Genomic DNA, 14,848 nt, shown 5'->3' with positions numbered 1-14,848 from the left:
GATAGTTGGGTGAGCTGGAGGCCCCAAGTGCCGAAAAATGCCCCATAGTGTAATGAGGGGTATCCGAACCCGGTCCCGAGATGGGTCGGATAGCCAGAGGCATTCCCACCAGAGCAAGCCTCAAGCCTGGTGTGTGGCTTAAATCTCTACGGTTCTGATGAGGATGAAATTCAACAGTTCACCTGATTTTTCAATTGTCATTTTCCGGTTACTTCTCGCCTCTCACACGAGGCGCTCCCCTCTCTCACTCTCTCTTTCATTAGGCTCGCGCTCGCTCAAGCATGGGCCTGGATAGCGGTGCCGAGTAAGATGAGCAGACGATCTTTGGTGGTAATAGTGACCTCGTCGACGAACGCTTTGGCGACAGCGCTTCGGAAGACGAACTCTTTGCCTGGCGTGACAGCGCTTCGGCGAGTTCATGCTAGATAACGCGTGGAATGATGGTGGTTACTGGGATCTGGATCGAGGGAATTCAACGACAAAATTCTGGCTTTGGCCCCGTGATACTGTGAACCCGGCAAAAGCTCTCGCGGTTCATATGATACCTTTCGTGATACTTTGTGGTACCTCATCTATTCTGCGCCTGGTTCTGTTAGAGACGATTATGGTCGCAAGTATCACGGATGATGCCAAAATCTACCAAACTATTATTGTGTATAACACCTGTGTTAGAAAAAAAAACTGAGTGAATTGCCTGAGCCCAATATCACCCGAGGACATACAAATGTCTATATTATTCAGTTCAGTACGATTCTAATTGCCCTTGGAAGCTTGGCATGTGGCTCGTGACCATATGGTTTTAGCTCAGGCGATTGTCGGATAACTTGGCGTTTGTATAGGCGACCCTTCGATCGATTAGGACAATCGGCCCGGTTTGGCAAATATGAGCGGAATTCACAGTAGCTGTGAATCAATTTTCGTGAACGCTTGTGCAGGACATTGGAAAATGGAGAAGCAGCATCACAAGATTCTGAAACAAATGAATGGACTAACTTCGCTCATATGAACTACTCCTCAGATCTGAGACCCTACCATTAGCAGCAACAAGCTCCTTGCGCCACACAACTATAGAGTGACTCAACCAGACAAAACACGCAGAACTGAGTCGGCCGGAGCAAAATCCAGCGCAGAAAACGACGATGCAGCTTCTTGCACTCTTGACATTGGGATCCCGTCCAAATTCTTGCTACTTTTTCTCCCCCCGCCTTCACGATGTCTTCTCCTTTTTCACGGCTTCTGTTGCTTCTCAGCGGCCGAAGTCGTCGTCTCCTCGAACGACGCGTGGGTCTGCTTGTACATGTCCACGAGGTGCTGGCCGTGGTCGTGGGCGGGTACTTGGCCGGGTTCTCGGCGCTCACGCTGCTCGGGAAGCACTCGACCACGCACATGAAGTTGGGCTCGTCGAAGAAGGGCACCGAGTAGCGCTCCTGGCCCGACGTGTTGACCACGCGGTGCAGCGTGGACCGGAAGCGGCCGTTCGTGAACCGCTCGGCCATGTCGCCGATGTTGACCACGAAGGCGTCCGCGCGCGACGGCACGTCGACCCACTGGCCGTCGTGGCGGATCTGCAGCCGCCCGACGCGTCCGTGGACAGCAGCGTGATGAGGCCGTAGTCCGTGTGGGCGCCGGCGCCAAAGACGCCCCGGGCCACGTCCGACTTCTCGGGCGCGTAGTGCAGCAGCCGCAGCGCCGCCATGGGCTTGTCGAACATGCCCGGGCCGTCGAAGCGGCCCTTGTGGCCCGCCGCCTCCGCGAAGAGCTGGGCCACGCCGAAGCCCAGCGCGCACATGGCGGCGTGGTACGTCTCCATGGTGGCCCGGAACGTGGGGAAGGCGGAGGCGTCCGGGAACACGTTGGGCCCGTGCAAAGGCAGCTGCATGTCGGCGCTGTCGGGCGGCAGATGTAGTAGCCCTCCTTGGTGTCGCCGCGCGTCTGCACGGTCGTTTCCTCGTGCGTGAGCGTGTAGCCGCGCATGGACTCGTTGGCCAGCACCTTGCGCTTCTCCGCCAGCGGCTGGCCGAAGAACGCCCGCATCTCCGCGGGATCAAAACTGGCCGGCCGACTGCCGTACGGGCCAAGTGAGACCGAGGCGAGTCCGGCGGTGCAGCGTGTCCGTTTCTGGACGAGATCGATCATTGGCGCGACGACCAGTGCGTCATGCCAAGTTGAAGTGACGATCTCCTGCTAGTGCTACATGAACTGCTGCTGCTGCTCTAGATCGAGGCAGCCTCGTAGGCTTGCTCGAGGCGCAGAATCGAGGCTTGGAGTGTTCTGCTGGGGCTGGCTGCAGCGTCTCCCTGGTTGCCGACGTCGCCGTCTTCCCCCTCCTCTCTCGATGATGTGGGCCGCAATGATCGTGATGTCCGGCTGCTGCGAGCGAACGTGCTGCACGGCGGCGGCCGAGACCATGAGCGACACGACGTAGACCATGGATGCGATGGCACCACACTCCTGTAGACAGCGCACAGAAGAGCAGAGCCGCTCGCCCGAGCTCGCCACGAGCGCCAGCAAGAAAACGTTGTGGTAGTTGAGGCTCGTGGGCAGATGCACGTCCAGCAGGACCGGGTGGAGTCTGCTCGTGGCTGCATCAAGAGTGCCGTTGTTGATGATCTGCGTCCGAGACTCCGGGTCGAAGTAGATGTATGCTTGGGTTCCATGGTGCGAAACATAGGGCCGCCGACGCGACGGAGCTCGACGGCTGTGGCGATCTTCTTGCTCAGCGTCGTGACTAGCAACTCAGCAGCGCGCGACCTCATCTCGTACACGTCCGGGTTGGTGCGTCCTCAACTGGTCCCAGATGTATTGCCGAATACGTGAGTGTACTTTGGATTGCCGTGACTCACCCTCTTCGTGGACGACGACATGCCAACGACGGTGGGTTTTGGGCATCTTGGGGTGTTTGGAGAGCAGAAGATCGCGTCGCGGTGCTTGTTGAGCTAGCAAATGGCGGCACGGCTGACCTGGTATACTTTCGGGAGCACGGCCTGCGTCTCGCCGCCGTCGATTCGAAGCAGGATGCTCGTCGGTCCTCCTGTAGGGCGGCATGTTTATCAGTGTTAAATCGACTTTTTTTTTTTCAATTAGCAGCAATTTGACGTACCGAATCTCAAGTACGCGAGCCGAGCGTTGAAAACATGGGATCAATAAGGGCATATCAAGTCGTGCCCACGTTGCCATCGAATGCTGCTCGGACGAAATGATGAGATGGCCTTGGGCGACAGGGGCTTCATTTACATGCCTGTCGGCGAATTCGACAATCATCGGTGGAGCATCTATGGGCTCGGATGACCTGACGCACCGAACAGTCAGCAACCAGCGTTAATTCAACAGCAAGAAGTGGTGGAATGGCCATTTGCCGTGGCCTGTCGCGATGGGGTAGTCCCGGTTCGGGGCTCTGGTTTGCAGCTAATCGCATTGTGGCGTTTAGAAGGCTTGACAACTACACGCAAGAAGATCTTTACATGTCAGGAGGGGCTACATTCACGTTAGGACAGCCGCACCTGCAGTTACCGGCCGTCAGTTATGGTCTTGGGCTTTCAACAAAGCAACTCAGGTAACGCTATACCAGCGCGCGGAGCACGGCCTCGCCTCCTGATGTAGTTTCCGCAGAAATACCAAAACAATAAATGAGAGCCTGCCACCTAGCTCGCAACGGCATCTCAAACTTCACATTCTACTCGAATGCATTATTGTTTCGCCGACCAGAGCCGCCCTGACAAAATCTGCCAGCGTTCGGGGCAGTGTAGTCATTGTGCTGACGGAACCGAAGCGGATCAAAATGAAGCTCTTTCCATTTAATCGCGATGTCTACTAGTGGGGCACACCTGCGCTGTCGCGAAACATGACTCAGCAGCTCCTCAAAGTTCAACTTGCAACGGGTGCACTTCAACTCGCACTATGCCGCGTCGATGGGTTGAACCGACGGATTGGCCTATTTTTCCGCATGGTCGTTAACGTTGGGTTCTTTTGACATCCAGCATGTTAACCCTTTGACTACCAGCCGGCTGGAGTGATTTATAGGTCCATAGGGACCCATGAGAGGTCTAATCGCAAGATGCGATTGGCCAAAACTAAAAGCTACGAGACGACGGCAAAGCACTGTACAACCTAACAGGTCTCCCTGAACCTGTAAAATGCACTACCGTGTGAGCCACAAACAGTTCACGTGACCTGCCATACTCGTGATTCTCATCTAGCCAACAGACCCCCCCCCCCCCCTCGTGGAAAAATGGACTTAGAGGCGCTGCTCAATGCAGCCAATGACGACACCGGAGACTGGGAGATCGACACGGACCTTGGCCTGGAAGAGGATACCCCCTCTCCACGCTCAAACAACGATGACGAGGAGGCTAAAGCTAGCGATCTTCGCGCTGCAACACGAATGCAGGCTCCGCCGACGCACGCTGCACCAAGCGATCGAACAGGGAACGCCTATGTCGATGGCATCGCTAACGAAAGCGACCTGCACATCGTTCAATTAGGTCAAGTGCGCCGAGCGTTTGTAGAACAAGAAGTTGGGTTATTTTCTCTTTTTTTTAGCACCACCTATCGAGAGACTCTTAGAGGCTGGACGAACACGAAGTTGCGCGGGAGTGGGAAAGCTGAGGTGTCGGCAGTGGAGTTTGACGCGTATTTGGGTCTGGAGATCGCAATGGGCATCTTGCCCTTAACAGAAATCAAGGAATTTTGGTCTGAGAAGCGTTTTTTGGGGCAGAAGGACGTGGCTGAGACTATGGCCCGGAACAGGTTTGAATGTATACGATCTAACATCCAATTTCATGCACCTGGTAGCGCTACCGAAACCTACAAGCTGATGGATCCACTGTGGCATAGTCGAGACCTGCTGCGTCATATCCAAAGTAGATTCGCGGAGGTTGCTGTTCCGGTTGGTGCTGCAAGCCTCGACGAGAGCACAGTACGAACTAAAGCAGGATCATCCGCCAGGACATATATGCCGAGTAAGCCCGATAAGTACGGCATACGTTTTTACGCTGTAGTTGGGTGGGAGAGCTTGTACATTCATACTATCAACGACAATGGATCTGGCAACAGTGAACCGAGGAATCCTGCAGAGCGCTATTACAGCATGTTTCCTGAAATACGGAGGCCGCTTGAGCGGACGTTATCGCGAGATGATATTTCAGTGGCACGTGACTCAGCTTCGGCTCTGTGGGTAGCGATGGTTGGGCACATGACCCAGATTCACCAGGCCGCTGCAGGCCGCCGGATCATTGTTTGTGATAATTTCTATACTAGACACGCATTGGCAAAAGCTGTGTCAGCTTTCGCGGATGGAGAAGTGCGTATGATAGGAACCTGTAAGTTGTCACAAATGGGGAAGTGGAATGAGATCGAAATTGCAATGTCTGTTGCTCGTGTGAAAATAATGCCTCGCGGCAGCTGGGAGCTAGTTGCTGCTGTCGACGTTCAGCCTGACTGGAGAAAAGCTCAAGAGGCTCACAAACGTGCCCAGAAGAAGCTTCCAGCTTCCAAAAGGACGGAGTTCATTCCTACCATGAGAATCGCAAAGAATGCCGGCTACATTATTTTCTTGGACAAGAAGCCCGTTGTGTTTTATTCAAATAATCTTAGTGGAACTCCTACCCAACGCGTCCTGAGTGGGTCATCGCAAGAGGCAATTAATTTGTGTCATGGTGTAACGGGGTTACACGCACAAGCGGCTGCAAGCCACTTGTGAATTTAACAGATAGGTTATCTGTTAAACGTTTTGGATACTTCCTCACATTGGTGTAAGACACACCGATGGATACATTGAAGTGGACCACCACAGTGAGTGGTCCACACATACCCAAAGATCCTATTGGTAGAAAGCAGCATCTTTCTACCAATCAGAGACATGCATATTAGCGGGGCTCTGACAGCCAGCCGCTGCCAACCCTTTCATAGATGATAAACAGTTTTTAGCAGATTTTAGAGGAAAATCAATTTACAAACAATACAGTTCTCATTTTACCTAATCTAAGTCACTTGGAATCCTTTTCTTACTTAACTTATATTTGTGTATTCAAATATAATTAACCTAAGTAATTACTAAGTACTTACGCTTCCTCATACACGTTGCGCAACGTGTAAGCTAAAGTAGTGAGTCAAGTTAGACCCACTACACCTGGTAGCACTTTGTAGTCCGTTCAACGACCGACTGCTTGACGTTCGTACGCGGTGTACGAACGCGGAGCCGAGAACCACATGAGCACGGAGGTGCCCATGGAGAGCTCCAACACGCCTGCAACGCATGTTGCACGCGCTGACTGCCCCCACCTGTCTGACCCAGAGTGGGAGGCCCTCCAACGACTGTCAACAGTCATTGGAGAAGCAGCGATAGCCACGATGCTGCGTACGCTATCGCCGACGGAGCAACATGGTGTTGCTCTGGGCGTCATCATGAAGGAGCAGCGTGATGCTGCTTCCTCAGTGACGGCATCGTCAGGGACGACACCGCGTGCTCAACCATTAAAGTTGAGCGTAAGCAATTATGTGGGAAGAGAGGGCGAGCCTCTCCTCCGATGGCTTGTCGAACTCGACACAGCCATAGCGGCTCGACGCATCGTCGACCCGCTGTCGAAGGTCGCGTTCGCCATGTCCTGCCTTGGCGGACGCGCAAGGAGTTGGACGTATGGACGCCGACTCTCCGATCCTACGTGCTTCAGCACGTACGAAGTGTTCAAAGAGGAGCTCAAACAAGCGTTTGAGCCCCCGCAAAACGAGTTCCGGTCGAGGGCGGAGTTCCTCGACCTTCAGCAGGGTAAGCATGACGTCCATGCTTACGCGCAGCGCGCACGATATTTGGTATCAAATATCGTGACTAACCCGATTGACGAGGCGACCAAGGTCGTCACGTTCATGAAAGGACTTGGAGATGGGCCCGTGATGACCTATCTCTTCCGAGAGTACCCGAGTACTCTCGAAGCTGCAATCACTCTTGCCATGCAAGAAGCGTTTAGCCTGCGGCAGGCTAAACTCCATGTAAACGTGCCGAGGCCGCAACCGCGCCCGGTAGCGAGGACGGGAGGTCCGGAACCCATGGACCTCTCGAACGCAACGGCTGCTGGTCACCAGCAGCACGGAAGTAACGTGCGATGCTTCCGTTGCGGAAGGATCGGTCACTTTGCACGCGAGTGCACAGCTCCCATGCCCCCTGGAGGTGGCCGTCGTGGCGATGCTAGGCATCGCCGCGGACCAACAAAAAACGCGAACATCCAGTAGGCGCGGGGCGCCCTACTGGTAATGCAGTCGCGCGTGCCGACATCGAGCACGCGACGCTGAGGACTGCAGCCCCCAGTGAGACCAGCTCTCACTACAAGAAACAAGATGACAGGCCGAACCTAGTCATCTTGAAGGTTTACTCGAAGAGAGCGAGTGACTCTCTTCGAGCTTTGGTGGATTCAGGCGCGTCGAACAACTTTGTTCGACTACGAATCCTGCCGAGACTTGACTTCGAGGAGGTAAATGTACCTCGAAGTCTTCTGGAAGTTCGATTGGCAACAGGTGCCATCGTGAAGACCGAGAAGCGCGTCGTGAACGTGCGCTTCTCGTACAAACAACGAGTGTTTGTCGAACACTTTATCGTCGTGGACCTGGACGATAAGTTCGACGTGGTAATGGGCATGCCGTGGCTTGCACGGCATGATCCGGTGATAGACTGGAAGAAGCGCACGCTCGTGCGCTTCGGACGCGACAGCGGAACAGAGAGCGATGGCCCTGTTACCGCAGCGCGCGCACCAGCAGGTGCGCGCGGCTCACCAGTCGAGACAGCGCTTTATGCTGCTGTCCCGGAGTGCCCAAGAGGTGCGCGAGGGCGCGCACAAGTGAGACCAACGTCGGCAATGCTGCCGACGTCGGAAGAAAAAGATGTGCTGGTTCCGGGAACCAACACCCACGTTCAAGCGTGTAAGGGACAGTCCCTGACCCGAAGCGGTCAGGTCGACAACGACGCGTCGGCTCCAGGAGCCGACGCACCTTCGGTCATGAGGGGCTCCGCCAATGATTGGCGTCGAGGTGACGAAGGCGTGTCGACTCCGGGAGTTGACGCTGCAAACAGTGCGGACGGTTGCAAACGTACCGCACTGACGCAATTTGCATGCTGTCGTGCAGCCGGGCTGCACGACGAAGCGCCATGCGATCAAGCCGGGCTTGATATCGCGCGCCCGCAGACAGGATCTGCCGGCGAAGGGACACATTACCGTGCAGCCGGGCTGCACGAAGAAAAAAGCGGTCAAGCCGGGCTTGATACCGCGCGCCCGCGGACAGGGTCCGCCGGCGAACGACTGTCCACGGCCGGGCCTGGACAAGAAGAACAACTGTGCGGAGCCTGGCTCCGGACAACAAGAAGACGGCGCAAGCGGAAAACGCTGCGCAAGTCTCGGTCCGGGACCGAGACGCAACAAGAGCAGTCTGCTGGGCAGACTGAGGCGTCGACGCCGGACGTCGAGACGCTAAACGTCTTGACGCGCACCGATTCTGGATTCCAGTATCGTGAGATGGAACTCGCTAATCCTCCGACGACGGCGTCGGAGTTGACTTCGCTTCCAGTCATGAGCTGGAAGCGCTTCACGCGCGACTGGCACGATGGATGCATCGAGCAGGTCTGCGTTCTTTCGGACAGCGAAAGAACGGAGAGCGAGAGCGAATAGCTGAGGCAGCTCTTCATGGGAAGTACCACTGAGAGTGAAGACACTCTCAGTGCGAAGACGAAGCGAGAGCGCTTCGAGGAACAAGGTTGGGACTCGCTGAAGTCGAGTCCCTATTACGAATTGTTGAGGGAGTACAAAGACGTACTCCCGGAAGAGATTCCTTCGGAGCTTCCGCAGGATAAGGGCATCCAGCACGAGATTGATCTCGTGCCGGGCACGAAGTACTGTGTCACGCGGCAGTGGCCACTGCCGCGAGAGCAAGTCAAGGCGATCGACGACTTCTTTGAAAGTCGTCGCAAAGCAGGACAAGTGCGGGAATCGAAGTCCCCGCACAGTGCTCCGACGTTCTGTGTCAAAAAGCCACAGGGCGGATGGCGTATCGTTCATGCTTACAACAAGCTGAACGATGCGACGGTACCGGCGCAGACGCCGATACCGCGAAAAGATGTTATCATCGATTCGATGGCCGGGAGCACCATTTACAGTGCTCTCGACTTGCGAGATGGGTTTTATCAAATCCTCATGCGTGAGAGCGATATCCCTCTCACGGCAGTGAGCACGCCAAGCGGCATGCTCTGGGAATGGCTAGTAATGTCACAGGGGCTTAAGAACGCCCCTGCGACTTTCAACAGGTGCGTGACGCACTTGTTGCGCTCGGTGCGCGACTTCGCACCGAGCTACTTCGATGATGTGTTCATCCACAGCCGGGCTGTGGACGGGAAGACCGACGTAGAGATGCACAGGGTGCATCTCCGGAAGCTACTTGAGCTTATGCGAAAGCATAAGCTCTACGCGAACCTGAAGAAGTGTATCTTCGGGGCGAGCGAGATACCCGTCCTCGGGTGTCTCGTAGGGAAGAATGGTGTCCGCCCTGACCCAGAAAAGGTCAGAGTGATTAACGAATGGCCAACGCCATCAAGTGTCAAGGAACTGAGGCAGTTCCTTGGCTTGGCCACGTACTTGTGCAAGTACGTGGAGGATTATGCGGGCAAGATCCGCCCGCTGTCACAGCTTCTTAAGAAAGAAGCTGTGTGGAATTGGGCAACCGATTGCCAAAAGGCATGCGATGCAGTCAAGCGGGGCTTGACTGAGGCGCCGATCTTGGCAGTGGCTAACCAAGATCGCCCATTTCACGTAGTGTGTGACGCATCCGATTTCGCGATCGGATGCGCGTTGATGCAGCACGATCGCGAGGGCCGTGATCGTGTCGTCTACTACCAATCGCGTCAGCTGAAGCCAGCTGAGCGCAACTATCCGGTGCATGACAAGGAACTCCTTGCCATGAAGTATGCACTCGCAAAGTTCCGAGTGTATTTGCTTGGGAGTAGACCATTTGTGGTCTACACCGACCATCTATCACTGCGCACCGCAGTGAAGTCGCCACACATATCACAAAGAATGGCGAGATGGCTCTCATTCTTTGCGGAGTATAACTTCCGGGTCGAATACAAACCCGGAAGATTGAATGTAGTGGCCGACGCGTTATCACGTCGGCCGGACTATGCAGAAGCTGTTGACGTCAATGCCATTGACGCCATGCGATCGAGCAAACCCACAACGTCTTTGTTGGACGACGTGAAGGCCGCGTATGCGCACGACGCGGACGCGAAACTCTTGTTGGCCTATGGCACAGCGCCTTCTGACAAGTCCCGTCAGAAGCTGCCCAAGCACCTTCGAGCGCGTGCACACCGCTTTCGTGTGCACGACGGACTGCTACTCTACAACGCAGTCGACGACAACGCGGATCGCGTTGTCGTGCCAAATGACCATGACCTGCGACTCAGGATCATGTACGAGTATCATGATGCCCCGACCGCGGGACATCTCGAACGTGAGAAGACTTACGTCCTTCTCACGTGCGACTTCTACTGGCACCACCAGTATAAGTGGGTGCGCAAGTACATCCGCGCTTGCGAGGTATGCCAACGCGTAAAGCCTGTGCCATTCGCACAGGCTTCATTACAATCACTACCGACTCCGTCAGAGTGTTGGAAGTCCATGTCTTTGGACTTCATCTTTGGTCTTCCCCCGGATAGCGGAGGTAACACCGGTATTGTGGTCTTTGTAGACCGCTTCAGCAAGATGTACCATCTTGCTGCGGTGCCAGCAGAGGTGACCGCGAAGCAGACGGCCCGTCTGCTCGTCGACATGGTGTTCAAACACCATGGCATGCCGTCCGACATCGTGTCGGACAGAGACCCGCGCTTCACAGCGCATCTGTGGCAAGAAGTGTTTACACTTCTTGGGAGCCAGCTTTCAATGTCGACTGCGGATCATCCGCAGACGGACGGTCAAACCGAGCGCGTGAATCGCGTGCTCGTCGATATGTTGAAGAGCTACGCTCACTCGTTCCAATACTGGAGCGAGTGCTTATCGATGGCAGAGTTTGCCATCAACAACTCAGTGCATGCCTCGACCGGGCATACACCGTTCTACGTGAATGCCATGCGGCATCCACGCCTACCGAGTTTACTCGGAGTGATGGCTCCCACTTTAAGTGGGGGAGGATCTACGACTGCAATACAGCAGCCGCAGAAAACCGCTGACACTTGCACAGTGTCAGCTGCAACAATGGACAAACCACATGAGTCTGCGCCGGGCGCAGACTCCCCCAACAACAAGGCTAACGACCACGGGTCTGCGCAGGGCGCAGACACCGCAAAGTACCACGCGGAGGCCGGGCCTCTAGCGGAGAGCGAGCTGAATGACTTCAGCTAGGATGCAATCAGTTTCATCACTAAAAGACAAGCCGTAATTCGGTTTGTCCAAGACACAATAGCAGCTTCTGTTGATCAACAGAAGCTGAACGCAGACAATGCGGGCAGCGGCAACACAAATGAATTCAAAGTTGGTTCATTAGTTTTGTTAGCTACACAAAACCTGCCTAAACATGCAGTTTCGGATTTCGGAGCAAGCAAGCTTGCTCCGCGCTTCACCGGGCCGTTCACTGTGTTGGCACGGCACGGCAACGCTTACACGCTAGACATACCGTCTAGCATGCGCCTCCATCCGACCTTTTAAGTCGGACGGCCGAAGCCATACCTGCAGCACGAGCCATCTAGCTCGGCTGACCCGAAGCCTCGGCAGGAGCCGAGGCAGAAGCGGAGGACTTGGCCTCGGCGACGAGCAACCTCTCCTCCAGCGCGCGGACGCGCTGGAGCAACCCCTTCATCTGGGTCCCCAGCTCGACCTGGATATTCGAGGCGGTCTGCGAGACCGCCGCGACTTGGGCCTTCTGGTTCGCCAGCTCCTGTTTCAGGGCGGCGAACTCAGCGCCCTGCAGACGCTCCACGGCGGTCACCCGGTCGTGGAGAGGCGCATACTGATCAGCCCGGGGCTGATCATACCCGGGGCGTGTTCCCACCCCCGCCACCGCCGATCCGTGACGCCCACGGCTCAACCCGCTGGATTGTTGAGCGGATTGTTGACCATAGTATCCCGAAAACGAACCCTCAAGGGGCTCGTTTTCGTATTCGTTGGAGAGGATTTCCTCCCCATCGAGATACATGGGAGCCGCGGAACGTCTTGCTGGAGGACGTTCCGGAAATGGTGAGGGCGTACGAGGAGCAGTACGCGCTGGCACAGCGGAAGTAACACGAGCGCTGCGATCATCGCCAGCGCCCTAACCCTCACGTGCTAAGAATTTAGCACGGAGCTCTTTGAGACTCTCGGGCACACGGAACGCCGTGTACCCGTTCAAGTCGCGGTCGCTCAAGCGGACCGCGCTTGGGAAGCACTTCGTGCACTGAAAGCCCTCGGGCACAGCGCACGGCACATTTGCCTCCTCAGCAGCAACATGAAGTTGCTCCAGCTTTCCACGCTTCGAGTACGTCTCGAAGCGATCACGCGCTTGCTTAATTCGATCACGGTAAGCACTCGGCCTCTTGTTGAAGTTTTCAACAAAGGCGTTCCAACTTTGACAAAGTGCCTGCCATTCGGGCACTTTGCTGCGAGAAGATGTCTTCTTGCTTTGAAACCATCGGAGCTCATGAAAGAGTCCGATGTAGTAATCGCGCCTTTGATGCGTCTCCGCATCAAAGTGCAGCTCGGCAGCCACAGCGTCATCTTTGATGGCGCTGCATACGTACAGCGGTACCTCATTCGGAGGTACCGAGTTCCCAAACCGGTCCGCAATCTCAGATGCGGACGGCATCCACGGATCGCGCGCTGCAGGCGCAGCGCGCGGAGAGCCTTGAGCTTTGACATCGCGCGCTGTAGCAACAGCGCGCGGAGTACTGAGAGCCCCAGCGGAAGCGAGTGGGGTATCGCTCTCAGTACGCGAACGCTTCGAACTCGAAGCGTCCGATTCCTCCCCTTCACGCGGACGAACGTTCTTGGCGTGAGGGTCGAGCGATTCGCTCGACACTGAGTCTTTACGCTTTGAGGGCGAGTCCTCCTCGCCCTCTATATCTTCATCATCGTCGTCGAAGTCGACGACGTCGCCGTACTTCGCCTTCTGGCGTTCGAAGTAGTCGTCGATGGAGAGATGACTCCCCACCGACTTTGTGGACTTCTTCTGAGGCGCGCTCATCGTTGAATGAGCGCGGATTTCTTCTCCAAACGCGGAGAATTGACGAATGGTCAATTCCAAAAGATTGACGTGCGGGGACCCCGCGCGTCTAACCTTAAGGGGGGGATGGTGTAACGGGGTTAGACGCACAAGTGGCTGCAAGCCACTTGTGAATTTAACAGATAGGTTATCTGTTAAACGTTTTGGATACTTCCTCACATCGGTGTAAGACACACCGATGGATACATTGAAGTGGACCACCACAGTGAGTGGTCCACACATACCCAAAGATCCTATTGGTAGAAAGCAGCATCTTTCTACCAATCAGAGACATGCATATTAGCGGGGCTCTGACAGCCAGCCGCTGCCAACCCTTTCATAGATGATAAACAGTTTTTAGCAGATTTTAGAGGAAAATCAATTTACAAACAATACAGTTCTCATTTTACCTAATCTAAGTCACTTGGAATCCTTTTCTTACTTAACTTATATTTGTGTATTCAAATATAATTAACCTAAGTAATTACTAAGTACTTACGCTTCCTCATACACGTTGCGCAACGTGTAAGCTAAAGTAGTGAGTTAAGTTAGACCCACTACACATGGTCTCGCTCCAATTCGTCGATGGACTAATGAACATAACTTGCATCGCAGAATACTACAGGTGCCAGCTATTATAGCTGTCTACAATATTTTTATGAACGGGGTAGATAGAGTTGATCAACTCCGAAGCACCAATCCAATTCGACGGAAGGAAACTCGGTTAGAGATGAGCATCTTTACGTGGGCAATGGATCTCTCGCTGATAAACGCATTCTGCTTAGTGAAAAAAGTAGCCCCGCCTGACTGCAAGCAGGTCACGCTGCGCGAGTTCAAGCGTCGAGTCGCTGACAGCATGACTGCACCATACTTTCAACAAGTTCGGCGGAAACGGCAGGCAACACCGCAGCGACAGCCTGTTCAAAATATTGTGGGCACAGACACAAGTCAGCACATGCTCACACCAAATTCCACCAAGCACTCGAACGGAAAACTAACCTGCTACCTTTGTTCGCTCAGGGGGCTCTCCAAAAAATCTAAGTACGGGTGCACTGCGTGCCTGCGTGGCTACCACGTGGAATGCTTTACAGCCTTTCACTATCGTGATGCATTTACATCACGCTCGCTGACAGTTCGATCCGCACTGGACGAAGTAATTGCGGCTGCCGATGGAGTTGCTACAGGCCGCCCACGGCTGAAAAAGAACAGAACCATTACAAAACTAGACGAGCTTACATTACCAGATGCGTAGGGATAAAATGTAAATATTACCTACGTTTGCATATTCACGAGTCCGAGGTGTTGGCGAATGCAGACTGGCAGCTGCTGCGTGTGGTGCTTGGCTAAAAACCCGTACTTAAGATAATGGTAGAGCTGCAGCGACACGGCGTCCGGGTTGCGCGCGCCTCGCCGCCGCTGTTCGGACGTCAGCATCCTCAGTAGGCTCGCCACGATGTCCTCTCCGAACTGCTCCCACTCGCATGGATCATTGCCGTAGTAGCGACACAACTGGTTAGGGAGCGACTGCATGCTACTCGACCCCTCAAACTTTTGAATGGAAGTACCGTAAAGCAAACCAGCAACACCACGTGCACTAATCTGTCGTTTTGATTGGTTAACTTTTCTTCTGTGCGATAAATTGATTTGC

The 14,848-nt window shown here is 54.7% G+C and overlaps 2 protein-coding genes across 2 annotated transcripts; both read right to left on the bottom strand.

Moving 5' to 3' along the window:
• Positions 1-1,014: 1,014 nt before the first annotated feature.
• On the bottom strand, positions 1,015-1,879 carry IUM83_18713 (gibberellin 2-beta-dioxygenase; the record flags this gene model as incomplete). Its single annotated transcript, XM_067943723.1, has 3 exons — positions 1,015-1,028; positions 1,298-1,565; positions 1,652-1,879. The coding sequence occupies 3 exons, from the start codon at positions 1,877-1,879 to the stop codon at positions 1,015-1,017; spliced, it is 510 nt and encodes a 169-aa protein (XP_067780079.1).
• Positions 1,880-2,190: 311 nt separating this feature from the next.
• IUM83_18712 (putative uracil phosphoribosyltransferase) lies at positions 2,191-14,484 on the bottom strand (the record flags this gene model as incomplete). The annotated part of the gene is made up of 3 exons (XM_067943722.1): positions 2,191-2,728; positions 14,351-14,395; positions 14,477-14,484. The coding sequence occupies 3 exons, from the start codon at positions 14,482-14,484 to the stop codon at positions 2,191-2,193; spliced, it is 591 nt and encodes a 196-aa protein (XP_067780051.1).
• Positions 14,485-14,848: the final 364 nt, after the last annotated feature.

This window comes from Phytophthora cinnamomi, assembly GCF_018691715.1.
Source record: "Phytophthora cinnamomi strain GKB4 chromosome Unknown Contig129, whole genome shotgun sequence".
NCBI lineage: Eukaryota > Oomycota > Peronosporomycetes > Peronosporales > Peronosporaceae > Phytophthora > Phytophthora cinnamomi.
The sequence above is the reverse complement of the archived record's forward strand: the minus strand, read 5'-3'. Positions and strand labels throughout refer to the sequence as shown.